Source organism: Anabrus simplex, chromosome 5 (genome assembly GCF_040414725.1).
Source record: "Anabrus simplex isolate iqAnaSimp1 chromosome 5, ASM4041472v1, whole genome shotgun sequence".
Classification (NCBI taxonomy): domain Eukaryota; kingdom Metazoa; phylum Arthropoda; class Insecta; order Orthoptera; family Tettigoniidae; genus Anabrus; species Anabrus simplex.
Window position 1 is genome coordinate 107,052,573 of NC_090269.1, and position 16,012 is coordinate 107,068,584.

Sequence of the window (16,012 nt, forward strand, 5' to 3'; positions counted from 1 at the left end):
ACATACACAGTATTGTAAATAAAGGGTAATTACAGATCTGTGCAGATGGTTATGAGGGTATTTAGGGGTTTTAGTAAGGATATAAATGAGTGGGCATACAAGTCTCTGGTAAGACTCCAACTAGAGTATGGTTCCAGTGTATGGGACCTTCACCAGGATTACTTGATTTGAGAACTGGAAAAAATCCAAAGAAAAGCAGCTTGATTTGTTCTGGGTGATTTCTGACAAAAAAGTAGGGTTACAAAAAGATTACAAAGTTTGGGCAGATCAGTGGTGATTGAGTTGAGATCATGAATTCAAGTCTGGCTGAAGTAGCCTGGTTTTTGAAGGTTGTTAAAAAATTCCATTTGACACTTCATGTCTAATGATGACAGCATGTAAAAGATATGGTAACACATTTGATGTTTACCCAACAAATTAATTTAAGCTCAGTCATAGATTGTCCAGTAGAGATCTGGTGTATTAAACCATCTGGTAGACTAAACAAAACAGCAGTATTGACATGCAGGATGCCTAAATGACATCAGTGTAAAATGCCTGCACATGGTAGCTGATGCTAGAGGATTATCATTATCATTCCACTTCTGTTTCCTTGTCACTACCATTAATTTACTCTTGTCCTTGCTCATTTTTGTACTGTAACTATTATTATTAGGGAGCGGATTTTTATGTGCTAAAAATGTGAAAAATATTTATTTTTTATGTGATGAAAAACTTTAAAATATGTGATTAAAAATTGAAATTATTTTCCTTTAAATATCACATAACTACTCGCGCTCAAGAAATAAATAAGTATAATGTTTTGTATTAGAATATGGTGCTACCAAACGTGCTCCTTAAGGCAAAATGGTGTCTGTGTATGGAAACGTGCTGTATGGTATATTAATTTTTGATATGCCAGAGTAGATATTATGAATGGTTATTTTTTTAAAGGTAATGTTTTGTTTAAATATGGCAAAAGCAACCTATCATCTTTGAAAAAATAGTACCAGTTCGTACTCACCCATCACACGCTGGAATATTAGTTGCTAGAAGTAGTCTCAGAATGCAGTGAACAACAAAGGTCATCTCCAAATTGTCCATCACAAATGCATGCCGATTATCTCTAAAGAACGCCTCATACTGCGAAAACGATCGCTCCACATCACAGGATGTCAGACGAGCGTAGTTAAAGAGAGGAATGTCACCAACAATAACGCCATCAATTTCGCCAACATGAGCACCCTCTAATACACTAGAAATTTGGCACATTGTTTGAAATCCTCTGTTTTTCCTGAACAAATTTTGATATTTGACCTTTAACAGTCCCTGTACCTGCGAAGCCGGGAGTGAATCTAATTTATTTTCAACAGCGCGCGCTTCCTTCACTGTTTCGGACAACAGGTTAGTGGATTTTTCAAGTATGTCTATAGTTTTACACAAGAAGCTTAGATTGGCAGATATAAACGCCAAATCATTTTTCAAAGAGCTGTCTTTTAGTATCTCTTGAAGAATCTCAATTGACGACGCGTCGTTTTTATCTAGCACGTTCACAACGGATGCAAAACTTTCGAAATTGTCTGCGTAGTATACCACAGCACTAAGCCAGGTACCCCACCGCGTAACAATAGGCAGAGGAGGAAGCGCAAGATCCGGGTTTTTCTCTTTAAAGAGGTCGATTCTTGAGGGTGCTTTTACGAAGACCTTTTTGCCATTAGACACTAATTTATCCACTTGAGGATACTGAGCCCGCACAGTTTCACATAACCTGTGTAGAGCATGAACAACGCAAGTTACGTGTATCATTTTCGGAAAGCTCACAGAAAGGCCTTCGGCTGCCTTTTTCATGTAAGCTGCACTGTCAGTAAGGAAAAGCAATACATGGTCGTATTTTATACCTTTTGGCCAAAGTAAGTGCATGGCTTCATTGAATAACCTAGCTACAGTGATATGGTTTGCAGCAAGCATTTCTTTACACGCTAGCAAATAAAAACGTTCACAAGCAGTTTTGTCATTCTTCAACACACCAACTACAACATTTCCTACTTTTCTGCCACTTGAATCAGTGGTTTCGTCAATGCTCACCCACAGTTTTTCGCCATCACATATTGCCCGAATTCTCTGTAAAGTTTCTTCGTAACATTTTGGGAGATAGTTTTTCCTTAATGTGGATTCGTCTGGAGGCTCAAAATGAATGTACTTTGTTAGGAAATTTCTCAGTCCCGGATTATTTATTTTACCAAGAGGAATGTCGGCGCAAACAAATGCTCTGCACACATCTAAATAATACTGGGAATATTTAGATGGGCCTGCATTTGAAGTAGCTGGTTCAGCTATTAGTAATTGTCGCGAACGCACACGCGAAGCAGCCGCAGTATGCTTATTTCCAGACAAATGCTGGATTACTTGAGAACGTTGATCTGCACGTACTGTTTTACCACACGGTTGGCAAAATAATACTTTTCCGTCGGTAGTGAAAATGCTTTTAAATTCCACTACATATTGTTGAAGACGCGACCTTGTACTCGACTTCGCTTTTGGCATTATTTTGCAGGTTACGACACACGCATTTACGGTGAATCACTGTTTCAATAAAAAGAATAGCAGCGTACACTGAAGGAAATATTTCTTATAAGTCCATACAAAATCACACAACCACAGGAATGATATATGGACCCGAACAGCTAACCTTACTCTTAGGAGTGATGAAATTCCACTACCTAATGGTGGGGCAATATTCGTCCGAGTTTCCCATGTCGTAACGGAATTACGTCACCTTATCTCTCCGTGATTGCCTTTCGCTGATATTCTATAAACAAAATCTGAGAGCGTTGACTCATAAAGAGTTGGAATGACATCATGCAAGGAAACATCTTGTGCAGCAAATCAAATCGCTGTTTAAATGTAACGACGTAGCCAGAGACCAGCAAGTTTTAGAACTTATGGAGGGAAGTCCATAAATAGCCGAAACATTCAGATACATTATGTTAAATACACTGTTAAAAACAATACCGTAATCGTAAAATGAAAATATGAGCATTGTTTTATAACACAGAAGCATTTTAAATTTTATTGATCAACAAATATTGCCGATTTATGTGCTTATTATAGATTTTCTTAAAATATGTATTTACATTTAAAAGATGTGAAAATATGTGTTTTTATGTGAAATAAGATTCAGTTTTTACACTTGGGGATGCACAATAGGAATAATGAACTTCGTAACTTGCGTTAAAACTTACGCAAAAAAAATATGTAATTACATAAAAATCCGCTCCCTAATTATTATTACTGGCACTTTACATGTATTCATGCCAGTTTTACGGCCCGACGCCTTTCCTTACGCCGACTCTCTGTGGATGGATACATTTACTATTACTTGTTTCTGTGGTGGTTTGTAGTGTGGTATGTATGTATTGAGACAAGCATAAATATCCAGTCCCTGAACCAGAGGAATGAACTTTATCCAGTTCAAATTCTTAACCCTTGCGGGAATCAAACCCAGCATCATCTGAACTGAAGACCAGTACACTGACCATTCGACCAAGTAGCTGGGCATACTCTATTCTTTTATTATTTCCCTTAAAATAACTAGCTGAATCTATACTTTTTTCCTACTTTTGCCACCATATTACAGTATCGCCACAAACAACCAAGATCTCATGACTCAAACTCCAATTTCTTTTTCACCACTTTCTGAATTTCTTCCATTACAGTAACAAATAATGAAGGTGATAACACACATACTTTATATATCTCATTAGAGAGTGGGGTGGTTTTTTTTCCAGGTGTGATACGGTATTGGGTGAATTTCTTCGTAGCATCAAGAATGATCCATCAAGAGTAGATTTTGCTGGGATGATTAATATACTGACCATGCATGCCCAAGCTTCTGACGAGTTGCTGCAGGTAAGTATAAGATGTTCTTAACATGTAATTTTAAAGTCACAAGTTGTTGAAATATTGTTAAACTGTTCTGTGAACTGCATGTAGTGTGTATTATAATTTTAGTTTACAGCTATCACATGGATAAAAGAATTTGTGCAACTTTCTTCAAGGATGATGCTTCCATTTGCTTCTGGAATCCTTACAGCAGTCCTCCCATGCCTGTCGTATGACTGTGACTCAAGAAAAAGTATCCTTTCAAGATGTGTGAAAAGGTCAATTTACAGTTATAAATGTGATATTCATGGTACAGGATTTGTGGGGAGAAAGAATGTATATAAAACCCTCTGTCATTTTTAAGAGCAAAATTAAATTTACCTTTTTTTTTATCTCTGAGAATGTGTGTATAATAGTGTACTAAAATACATAGGTTTTCAGTGACTGTATGAATGTACTGTAGAATGATTCTTTTGGCACCCCGTTCAATAGGTCTAGGACCATATGGAAAGCTGTAGTAATATGCAATTATTCCAGTAATTTTAACAAGGATAATGACTATCAGCTAACCAATACCTGGTTGTCAGCTATTAAAGATCTGAGTAGATAGTTCTTTTTCATGCCCTTCATTGTCTGCATTTTGCTTTGCAAAATTTGTTTGCTCGTGACTACTAGATGGTTGATTCAGTGTGTCTGTACATTGGTATGTAAAGCAGTTCCTGAAGCTATATTCCAAGAAATGGACACAATTCATAAATCTGTATCTGTATATACTGGGTACTTAATTTTCTTTCTCTTTCATCTCAACTTTTTATCTTTTCTGACCCTCTCTCTTAATCTTGATCTTACTTCTGTTCTTCTTCATCTTATATACCTGCCTCTCGTTCTTGATTTTCATGAGATATTTGCCTTTTATTAGTCTGACAGTTGACTGTCAAAAAGAGTCAGACATTGGTGGAAAGATGGCAACATGAACTGCTTTTCCGAACCTAATAGCGCATCACGTGTTGTCTGGTGACCAACATTTCATCAACAGAAATTTGGTGTGATACAGTATTGGGTGAATTTCTTTGTAGCATCAATTGAATTCTAACCTTTTGACGGATTCACAGTGTATATGCACGTAGTGTCATAGACATTGTGACAGATACCATGCCCTTAGATGCAAGAAATTTTAGTTTTCTTTGACTGAACTAAGCACAGATGAAATATGTGCACATGTATCTGAACATGTGTTAATTTTTCATAGTTCATTGTTTCACTGAACACTCTATTATATAAGGCAACTGGCTGCAGTAACTTAATGAAAAATTGTTCTTCCACTACCACATTTTACTCAGTTTCTTCTTCCATCTCTTCCTCTGAAACAGCTCTCTTCCTCTTCCTAGATTCTCCCCTTGGTCTGTACATTATTTTACCAACCTGTTTATTATATCAACCTCAGTTTGCAGTGCAAATCATCTTCAGATATTTGGTCATTGTCATTACTCACAGGTCCTCTTTATAAGTTCAATATTGCATTTACTGTATGACCTACTATTATCAGTATCACTATCTTTTACAGAAAATAAATCACTTCCCTATTCTAAAATACTCAAAATAGTAGCACTACTATCCAGTACATCTACTCTCTTAGCTGTCATCTCTGGTTACTAAATATTGTATTGTCTTGCCTGTGTCATTCTATGGACAGAATAATATCACAGGAGTTAAGTACAGAACCAACGTTCTCTTTGTAATCTCTCTGATGAAGTAGTTCCGTAAGATTGTCGACAGTTGCACTGGCTGTCTGAAATTATGCTTTTATCTGCAGTCAGTTTCTTGATGCTAGCAGTACAGAAACAAAAAGTGGGTCAACATTTCCAACTGTTAAAATAAAATAATATTATGCTTACTATATTACCATCATGCATTATACTTTGAATAAAGCTGGGCTGTGTGGCTCAGATGGTTGAGGCGCTGCTGGCCTTCTGACTCCAACTTGGCAGATTCCATTGTGGCTCAGTCCGGTGGTATTTGAAGTGCTCAAATACATCAGCCTCGTGCCGGTATATTTATTGAGATGGAAAAGAACTCCTGTGGGGCAAAATTCCAGCACCTCAACATTTCCAAAAACTGTCAAAAGCAGGTAGTTAGTGGATCGTAAAAACAATAACATTATTATTACTTTGATAAAATAAATAATATAACTCCACGATAGCTGTATGCGTGCACGCCTACCCCTTGGTACAGTTTCTTGTTACGGGGTCAGGGAACCACGATAGCAATAATATAATGTGGCAATAACTTGACATACATAAAAATAAATAATTAAATATTACACACACAAATATAATTAAATAAATAAAAATAACTGAATGTGTGTTTCTGTACACATTCCTACTCCAGATATTTCTGGATGAACACCTCCCCCCCCCACCCCCCTCTTGTTTTCAGTTACACTTCAAAAATAATTTCTAATATTTTGCTCTACTTGACAGTTGGTTTAGGAAGTTTTGTTCTGCTTTCTAAACCAAATTCTTTTTCCTTGGTCAGGGTTCCTTCAGATGAAGGACTAGGATTTGAATAATTACTCTCCTCTTTCTGGTGTTTGGTTCATGAACTTCACGACCAGCTAACCACAGTCGAAAAAGGAAAGTTATGGTTATATTATGATTATCACATTTTTTATGCATGGACACACAACACTCACAGTATATGTTTCCTACTTCACATCCAAACAACCTGTAAACTCTGACAGTACACCCTCCCAATGGGGGTTGTACCATTACTGATCTTTGTTCACTGTCACTATACGTCAAGACAACTAAGTAGGGGGTGGAGAGGTCCTTTACAACTTCTTGGAAACAGCTATGTCTTAACAAATCCAGAAGTATACACCATATTCTCGTGCATGAAATGACAGAAAAGATTGTTTTTGTGACCATATTGTGCCATTTCACCGTTCTATAGTTGCAGTATTAGGAACAAAAATGGCGTTCCAGCCATTAAAGAATTAAAATAAAAGCAATTAGCAGCGGTACGAGCCGAAGAGACAATAAATTCAACCGGCAATCACGAAAAGAACCACTTTTAGAAGGCGGTGCGAAAGAATGACGAGAGCGGATTATTTAAACCGATTATTGAAAAAAAAATCTTCCATTAGAACAAATCTCAATTCAGCACTGCATCGAAGAAAGGACGGAGTCGAGTAAAGAAACCAGTACTTATCAGATTCTTTAATCAATTATTGGAGAAAAGATCAAATCTACGATAACCCGCTTAACATCAGCTGTGGTTGACACGTATACGTGAGATTATAGACCAGCTGTTAGGAAACGTCAAGTTGGATCTGTACTACGTCACAGTTGGGCTCAGAACATTGTATTTGCCCGATACTGCACAACGTCAAGAGAGCTGGATTAAACGGAAAATAAAGTGCAATTCTAAAAGCACGTAAAATTCACACCGTTTCGGCGAGCAAGGCAGTGGAAATAAGACTATATTTAGAGCTGTTATAAGCAAATTAGACGGACCAAAATACATATATACTTTTCGCATTAGCACTACTAAGCAGATTACAGCATGTATAAATCAACTAATGCCTTGTGTTATTCTGTCCTTGACGCAATGAAGACCACTATGATGTTCTAAGAAGCTGAGGCAGAGACTACTCCGGCTATGGTCGCGCTTCACGAGATTGATGACCCAGGAGGGCGGTAATCAGCTGTGAGGACGAGATGGACCCGATTACCTAAGCCGAACCATGGAGCGAGGCCTACCATCCCATGACGATTAACAGCGAGATGGAAGTCAATACCCAATAAGCAAAGCTAAGTCCCCATTTGAGTCGTGTCGTAAGTAGAAACCTTTATTCTTTTGGTTAATATATAATGTGCATTATGACATTGTGTGTGCGTAGTTAATATACGAGTGTACTTATAAGGAAATAGGTATTCATCTGAAGTTACCGTAAATCCCACACATAGGTGTAAAATACCAGTGAATGCCGTTCGTAAGTTTGTCAATATGGTAGTGGAGAAGTGATTGATATTTTTCTTAATTCGTTGTCAGTGAAGTGTTAGAGTATTAAGAGGAAGCTAATATTTATATGCGTGATGGCTTTAACAAAATAACATGCGTAAAGATCGTATTTAGGGAATGTTACAATAAAATATAGTGGCACAGTTTTAAGGTTACGATGTGCTGTTCTTTGATACTATGACAGTAATGATAATGATTTATATATGTGTAGGTTATGGCACATATGTTGCGTATTTTGATGAAACGAGTGCTTTGATTATGAATGCTACGCGATAATTGAATTGTTAAATGGTGAATGTAATAAGCATATGAGTTGATAGTATATTTTGATGGTGATAGTTATTGTTATTTAGGAAGTTGGTCATAGTATTCTTCGAGAGATGGTAGTATGTGTAGGTTGCACATGCTAAGGTATATGTATTGAAACGTACTGTTTCCGATCGCTATTTTATTCCCTAATATATATATAATACAGATTAGGATACGATCTCAATGCCATCAGTATGGAATTAATTGAGTATGTAGGATCATCAGAAGAGCCAAGAGGCCACCTACGTCAATATTTAGGCCTTCACTGACATACCTATGATTGTTTTCATGTATTCTCACAGACGGCAATTTAACTTGTGATTTTATGGGAGCAGTTTAACACATCACTGGTAACTTAGTCTTTCATATGTGGATTTTAGATGAAGATAGAGTCTTCATATGTGTCAATTTTTCCACCTATGGTATTATTTCGTTGGAAGTTAATTAATTACACTTGGTAATGCTATATTAAGTCATATACACACTTTAATTGAATTTCAACCATGAATTAAAATAATAATTGAATGATTTAGCCACATAAGCCTTACAATGGAATTAATTTGAGATTGCTTACGACTTAAAGTGGACTTAGATTTGCTTATATGGAGGTCAGTTGAAATGAAATATGAAACATACAAAAATTTGAAACCTCAACTAGAGAAAATCCCTAATGGACAGACATTAATTTTCTCACACGATTTTTCTACTGTGCGTGGACATTGATGTGAAGTGTTCAGCCGAGTGATATGCATTTCTTTAATTGCATGTGAATTTAGGTTCAGACGATTGAATTTTGGTAATTTTAAGAAGCAACCCAGCTTGAATTGGAAAGATTCCAGATCTTAATTAATTAATTAATTAATTGATTGATTAATTATTAGCCACCTTCTTTGCGTTTTCACATTTTCAATTGAAACTCAATTTGAACATTGTATATAGTAGGGAGTATAGTTTGTTTTACTTAAACCATTTGGATGCATCCAATTATTACAATTATGTTGAATAATTTTACTTAATTATATAATTTATTTTTTTTTCTTTTCATTTAATTTCCTTGGATACTACTTAATTATGATACAGTTCTTCGACAGGCCAGGATTAGGATATAGATGAATGAGGCCTAATTTCATTTATTTATTAGAGGTTTCTCTAAACCTGTTTTCTCCAATGCTACATAATTACATTATTTAGAGATGCTGATTGCGTAAGAAACCAGCCACAGTGTATAAATAATTTTTCAAGATATTCTACCTTTATCTCAAGTCATACTTAGACCAATTTATTAATAAAAGCTGAGTAGTGAAAACATTAAAATTCTTTCAATGTCTACTTAGAATAAGTACTAGATATAAGCTTATAATGACCAATTCTGATTGCGATTATGATGATGACATGTATGGAATTCTTGACAAGCCATGATAATCTGATTTTTATGATAAATTTCGGTATCATACAAGTACGGTATCCGACTGATAGCGTGTTGAAGACGTTCATCTACGTAGGTTGGGATTTACCGTAGACCATCGGTGTACCTTCTCACGCGGAACTCACAACCCAGCAATATTTGGCAGATGGAATTATTATTAAGAGCTAGTCTGGAACTCGTGTATCCCCACCTGGACGCGGGAGTGGTGCAATATCTTTGCATTTTTTAATTTAAATACTTTTTTTAAATTTCTCTATACTTCAAATATATTATAACAGAGTTAAAAATAGAACAGATTAATATTTTTTTAAAATGTTGCTATACACTAGAGTCCCATTAATCCGAACACCGTTAATCCAAACTGAAATATTCTTTTTTTTTTTTTTAAGTTCTCCTTATTAAAATGAAAGAACATATTATAGAATGAAGATTTACTTGCATTTTTAGTCATATTTTACTAAAATAACGTAATGTAAACATAATTACACTTCATAAACCATCAATCACTGGGCGTTCATCTTTACAAAGTCTGTTAGTTTCTTTTGCCGTTGTGATTGGGACCTACTCGAAGATGCAGTGTTAAACCAGAATCTCATAAACATCACATCAATGGGTGTAGTAGCGGAGTGTTGCTCGACATAGCGTATGGCAAGTTCTAGGCAGCCGCGGCATCTGAATATGAGACTAGTGTAAACCGTTACCTATTTTAGCAGATTTAAGAGACAAGTTTTAACCTAGTTTTAGTCGTTTTCCCCTCTACGGGTTCTTAACTACCGTACTGTAATTTTATACAGTATGTTATTAATGTAACTCCTAAATAATGGGCATTTGAAATTACAGTATGTACTGTCCTGTATTGAAGAAACTATTTTCCTCAAATGGTTGAGGCGCTGGCCTTCTGACCCCAACTTAGCAGGTTCGATCCTGGCTCAGTCCGGTGGTATTTGAAGGTGCTCAAATACGTCAGCCTCATGTAAGTAGATTTACTGGCACGTAAAAGAACACCTGCGGGAGAAAATCCTGGCACCTAGGCATCTCCGGAAATCGTAAGAGTAGTTAGTGGGACATAAAAACAATAACATTATTATTAGTAAATATTTTCCGGTTAATCCGAAAATTTCATAAACCGAACAGACTCCGGTCCCAGTTAGTTCAGATTAACGAGACTCTACTGTATTTTTTTCTGTATTCAGTCAATCAATCAATCAATCAATCAAAGATCTGCATTTAGGGCGGTTGTCCAGGTTGCACATATCATACTTTCAGAAATTTTCCAGTTCAGTGGAGGTATAGGAAACCATTCAGTCCACATATATCATTTAGATATTAATTAAGGCTCACTCAAAGTCAAATTTATATCTAATTTTGGTAAAATATATAATGCTTTTGAATTATTTTTTTTTTTTGTAACTTGTGGTTTTCCTGTTGTAACATAGTCATTAAGTTCACATAAGAATTGTGCTTCACATTATTATTTCATAATATTTTTGTGTTGAAGTGTGTCTTGTAGTGCTATTTCCTTAACACCGTTTTAGATATAAAGGAAACTGCTAAAATTGTTAATTTTAGCTTCATGAAACTGATATCATCAGAGGACGATTGTGATGTTCCGGATAATTGTAAGGAAGAGAAGTCATCTGAACGTCCAGAGTTAGATGTGCCTTCAGTTGTCGATGTTCTCATTAAACATTTGCTCCACACCTCAGTTCCTACCAAAGTAGCAGTACTGCAATGGATTCATCATCTGCATATAAAGATACCAAATAAAGTAAGATGTAAGGAATTTCTGAAACACTTGGGTAATCATATCTTATGACATTAAGGAATTTAAAGGTTTTCAAAATATTTTTTTTTTTTTTTTTTTTTTTTTTTTTTTTTAGAGGAATGTACCGAGGCTCAATGCTATTAGAGGGTGTAAGAATCATGGAAATATCTTTAAGTTAATATTTATGAGGATGGTTTGGGGTATATTATCATTTCTTTGAAAAGATATAATATGGAGTTGTTCCCAAAGTAACTGTTGGTTTAAATATTTGAAAAATGGAAGTAAGGAAACAGATCTGCACAAAACCTGTGAATACTGAATTAATTAGAGAGACTTGTTTTTTATGTCTAAGAAGATGGATGGAATCTTATGAAGCTACTACAGCAAGTAGAGACATCTTTAGCGTAGCTTTTGACAGTATGCAGTGATTGCTGGACAAGCAGGAAACATACAGCACTTGAGGATTTCATGGCCTGCGTTATGAAGAATGTCTGTATTTTCCGGGCTTGTAGGCATATGATGGTCCCGACGTTTCACCGAAGACTGCGTTCAGCATCTTCAAGGGTTCCGAATGACTTGGATGGCTACGAACTCATTGGAATGGAGTGGTGTCAGAATCCACGTCGATATATAGTGCAAGCTGTGGTCCGTCATGGTTGGAGCAGTCTCTGATTGGCTGTTCTTTGGCCAATGGTAGTGCAGGCCATGGTGCACTGCTCACTTATTGGTCCACCATGGTGGGGGTGCAGTCGCTGATTGGCTGTTCTTTGTCCAATGTTTAAAGCAGTGTGCAGCCCAGTGTTGGTCGAGCTGCCGTGGCGGAGACAGGCAACTGATCGCCCCATTGCTGGGCTAGGATTGTGTGCCATATTCAGCACTGGAATTCATCATAGGTGTCTGTAAGGTGTCAACTCGAAAGACCTGCACCAGGCCTACCTGGAGGCCACACACCATTATTATTAATGGCAGATACATTTCCTACCTCTTCTTTTTCTGCCACTTGGGAGTTTTCCCATATTACTCATAATAATCTTAAACATCCCACTGTCGGCAGCCCTGAAGATGGTTTTCCTTCACTTTTGCTTTGTGGTGTAGTTATACCATTTCAGAAGTCGGTAAAAAATCTTGGAATTATCATAAGTGACGCACTAGATTGGAGTGAGCACATAACAAGCATCTGTAGGAAAATTCACTCGTCACTTCACCCTCTCAAAACTCGCCAATCACTTCTTCCACTAAGCTTGAAAATTAAACTTATCCAGACCCTCATATTTCCCATACTTAATTATTGTGATATTGTAATGATAGATGCCACCATGGAACAGACACTAAAATTACAGAGGGCAATGAACTCATGCATTAGGTTTATATTTTCAATTAAATTTTCAACTCATATCTCCCCCTATTATGAACTTCTCTCCTGGTTAAAAATCGATAAACTACAACATCTTCACGTTGCTACTCTCGTATTTCGTCTGCTGAATGAATCTAAACCCCAGTATTTATCCTCAAAGTTTAATTTACTCTCTTCCTCTCATGAACACAACACACGATCGACTACGACACTCTCAATTCCTGTGCATCGCTCATCTTCATTTAACCGCTCCTTTCAAGTGTCTGGTGCAAGGCTATGGAATTCCCTTCCAGTTAGTGTTAGGAATTGCACTTCCTTAGCTTCTTTCAAGCGGTCTTGCCGAGATTACCTATTAAATGTATAACCAGCTTGTATGAATGGAAGAATGAATGAGGTTAGGATTTATATTTTGTTAAATTATTTCATATTCTGTTTTATAAAGTTTATTAGATATGTAGTTAAGTGTAAGAGAGGGCCGTGAGCCTTAACTTTGCCACAAATGAAGGCATGAAATAAATAAATAAATAAATAAATATTAATGGAAGTGTAGTTGCTTAGCAACCTGCTAAGTACAGAATGTATTGCGAGTTAGGGTAAGCCTTCGCCTGCAATTATTGGAGAGATCATTTAATGAATAGATTTTATGATTACGTTGGTTGAACTTAAGAGACCTATCAATGTCTCATAATCACCGCCAGGTAATTCCGGAGAGAATAAAATAAAAATGAAGCAAATCGGTCCAGTAGAATGGACAGACGGATTTGCCAAAGCTGTTTTTTGTAAACTTTTTAATATATAGATATTTACATTGAAATATTGAATTGGAGTTAACTCGCCTGATGTCCACAATCATTAAGATGTCAAGTTTTTATTGTCTGGTACCATGATTAGTTGATTCGAGTCCTATTGGCGGAAAAAATCACAGTCAGAATGTGTTGGCCAGCAGGCTAAGTATACAATTCTTAAATCACTAGATTGCATGCCAAATGCCAGGGTTCATTTCCAAACTCCTCTGCAGTGTTCATGTGGATTGAGGGCATGTGTTGCTGTTGATGGTGATTTCTCCGTAGGGTGGAGACGCTGATCAAAGATGTTGCATATAAATAAATGAAGATTGCAAAATGCCTATCATCACAGCTAGTGCCTGGGCATTAGTACACACAACCACACTTATTCAGCTGGAATGTGACATCAGTATTGCTTGTTTTATAAACGTATTTTACCAAGCAAGTGGCTGTGCGGTTTGGGTCACGCAGCTATCAGCTTGCATTCATGAGATAGTGGGTTCAAACCCCACTGACAGCAACCCTGAAGATGGTTTTCTGTTGTTTCCCATTTTCGCACCAGGTAAATGCTAGGGCTGTATCTTAACACTCCAGTGGTCGCGCGGATCACAGTAGTGATCCAGCCGTTTAGTTTTTTCGCTCCTGGATTTTGGTATGACTGTTGACCTTGAGCATCTGTGTACCTTCCTCGCACCCCATCCCCTCTTTGATAATGCAGTAGTCTGCTAACCTTGACTGAAGGTTGTTGCGTTATAAAGCAAATTAATTATTGTGGAACACAACTGTGATCCGTGCGATGACTGGCGTGACTTCTTTTGACTTTGTTTGTTTTCTTATTACAGTGTCTAATCTCAGTTCATGTGCATATATCTACTTCGCTTTATGAGTTTATATCAATTGTTGATATATCAGTACAAAATGGATGACTATGAGAATATAAATCGATGACTGAATGAACCAGACAGTGAGGTACGGTACCTCGAAAACATTATGGAGGAAGTAAGTGAGACAAATCACAATGTCCAGTAATTTTTCAAGTATTTTTTATAAATGCATGCATAATTATATTGTACAGAAAATAAAGTTCTTTTCACAATGCATAATCATATTCATTGAATAAATTGTATAGAATAGACTTATATTACAAAGAAAGTACGGATCACAATTGTGATTCACGTGACCAGTGACATGACTTTTCTTCACGCAACCACTGGAGTGTTAATTAAGACCACGGTCGCTTCCTTCCCACTCGTAGCCCCTTCCCATCCCATTGTTGCCATAAGACCTTTCTGTGTCTGTGTGACAAAGAAAATTGTAAACAAAAAAATTTAAAATATTTTAGCGGATTATCTTTTCATCCTATATTTATTTTTAATAATAATGGTTAGATAATAATAAAATACCTATGTTCCCAGATGTTCCATCATGTGGATGAACTCTTCCCAGTTCTTCTGCGTGTACTGTCTGATACTTCAGATGAGGTTGTTCAGCAAGACTTGGTGGTGCTTGCAGAGATCATTTCTTCTCCAGCTGGTAGAAATACTGACGGCAAAATTGATGGTTTATCAGGTAAGCATATTCTTCTAGAAAGTTATTCAACCTTTCTTAGTCATGTTTCCTATTTCATTCAGATGTTATGTTGTATTAAACATATTGTTTTTGCCTTTGCTTTTATGTTGCATAATCAGTTAAAGGAATATTGCCAAGTTACAATGTCTTTGAACAAAGAGGAAATGAAAATTAGAAAGTTTGCATAAAAGTGTGTGTATGTTATTGAAGACAAAAGTTTGTATTTCATTACTCAGATTGTGCATATGTAGCAATACCTCTTTTCTAATGGATTCCTTCTTACTCCCTATTATGTGTTTCCTGTATTAAGCTCCTTGGCTGAATGGTGAGGATAGCAGCCTTCGGTTTAGAGGATCTCCTGATACACTCCAATTGAAATCATCTTGCCCTTTCCACAGAATCGGAGTTTATTTTAACCTCTCATCTGGTTGTCTCCTGTTTATTCTCCACAAATTTTTGTTTTGTTTTAAAGACTTAAACACATAATCCAGTAATAAGTTGCCAAACTTTGTCTTAGCTACAGAGAAGCATCATCATCATCATCATCATCATCATCACCACCACCATCATCTTCCAACTTTTAATTCCCAGGTATGGTACACAATCACTTGACACCACCACCACCACCACAACTTCTTCTTCTTCTTCCTCTTCTTCCTCTTCTTCTTCCTATTCTTCTTCTTCTTCTTCTTCTGCTTCTTCTTCTTCTTCTTCTTCCTCTTCTTCTTCTTCTTCTTCTTCTTCTTCTTCTTCTTCTTCTTTTCCTTCTCATTTTTTGTTCTTGGACATCTTGCCATGTGAGCCCCTTTTCCTCCACCTCCAACTTCACTATCTCTAACATTTCTTTGGTCTTCCCCTGGGTATTTTTCCTTCCACTTTGAGGTTGAAGTATTTCCTTGCATTCCTCACATTGTCTATTC

The 16,012-nt window shown here is 36.6% G+C and overlaps 1 protein-coding gene across 1 annotated transcript in view; it reads left to right on the forward strand.

Moving 5' to 3' along the window:
- The window catches only part of LOC136873810 (protein VAC14 homolog), a 108,785-nt gene that overhangs the window by 41,791 nt on the left and 50,982 nt on the right, over positions 1-16,012 (forward strand). The window contains exons 5-8 of the mRNA XM_067147062.2: positions 3,768-3,888; positions 3,991-4,114; positions 11,155-11,387; positions 14,939-15,092. Coding sequence (XP_067003163.1) covers positions 3,768-3,888; positions 3,991-4,114; positions 11,155-11,387; positions 14,939-15,092 — 632 coding nt within the window. The remainder of the gene's footprint in view (positions 1-3,767; positions 3,889-3,990; positions 4,115-11,154; positions 11,388-14,938; positions 15,093-16,012) is intronic.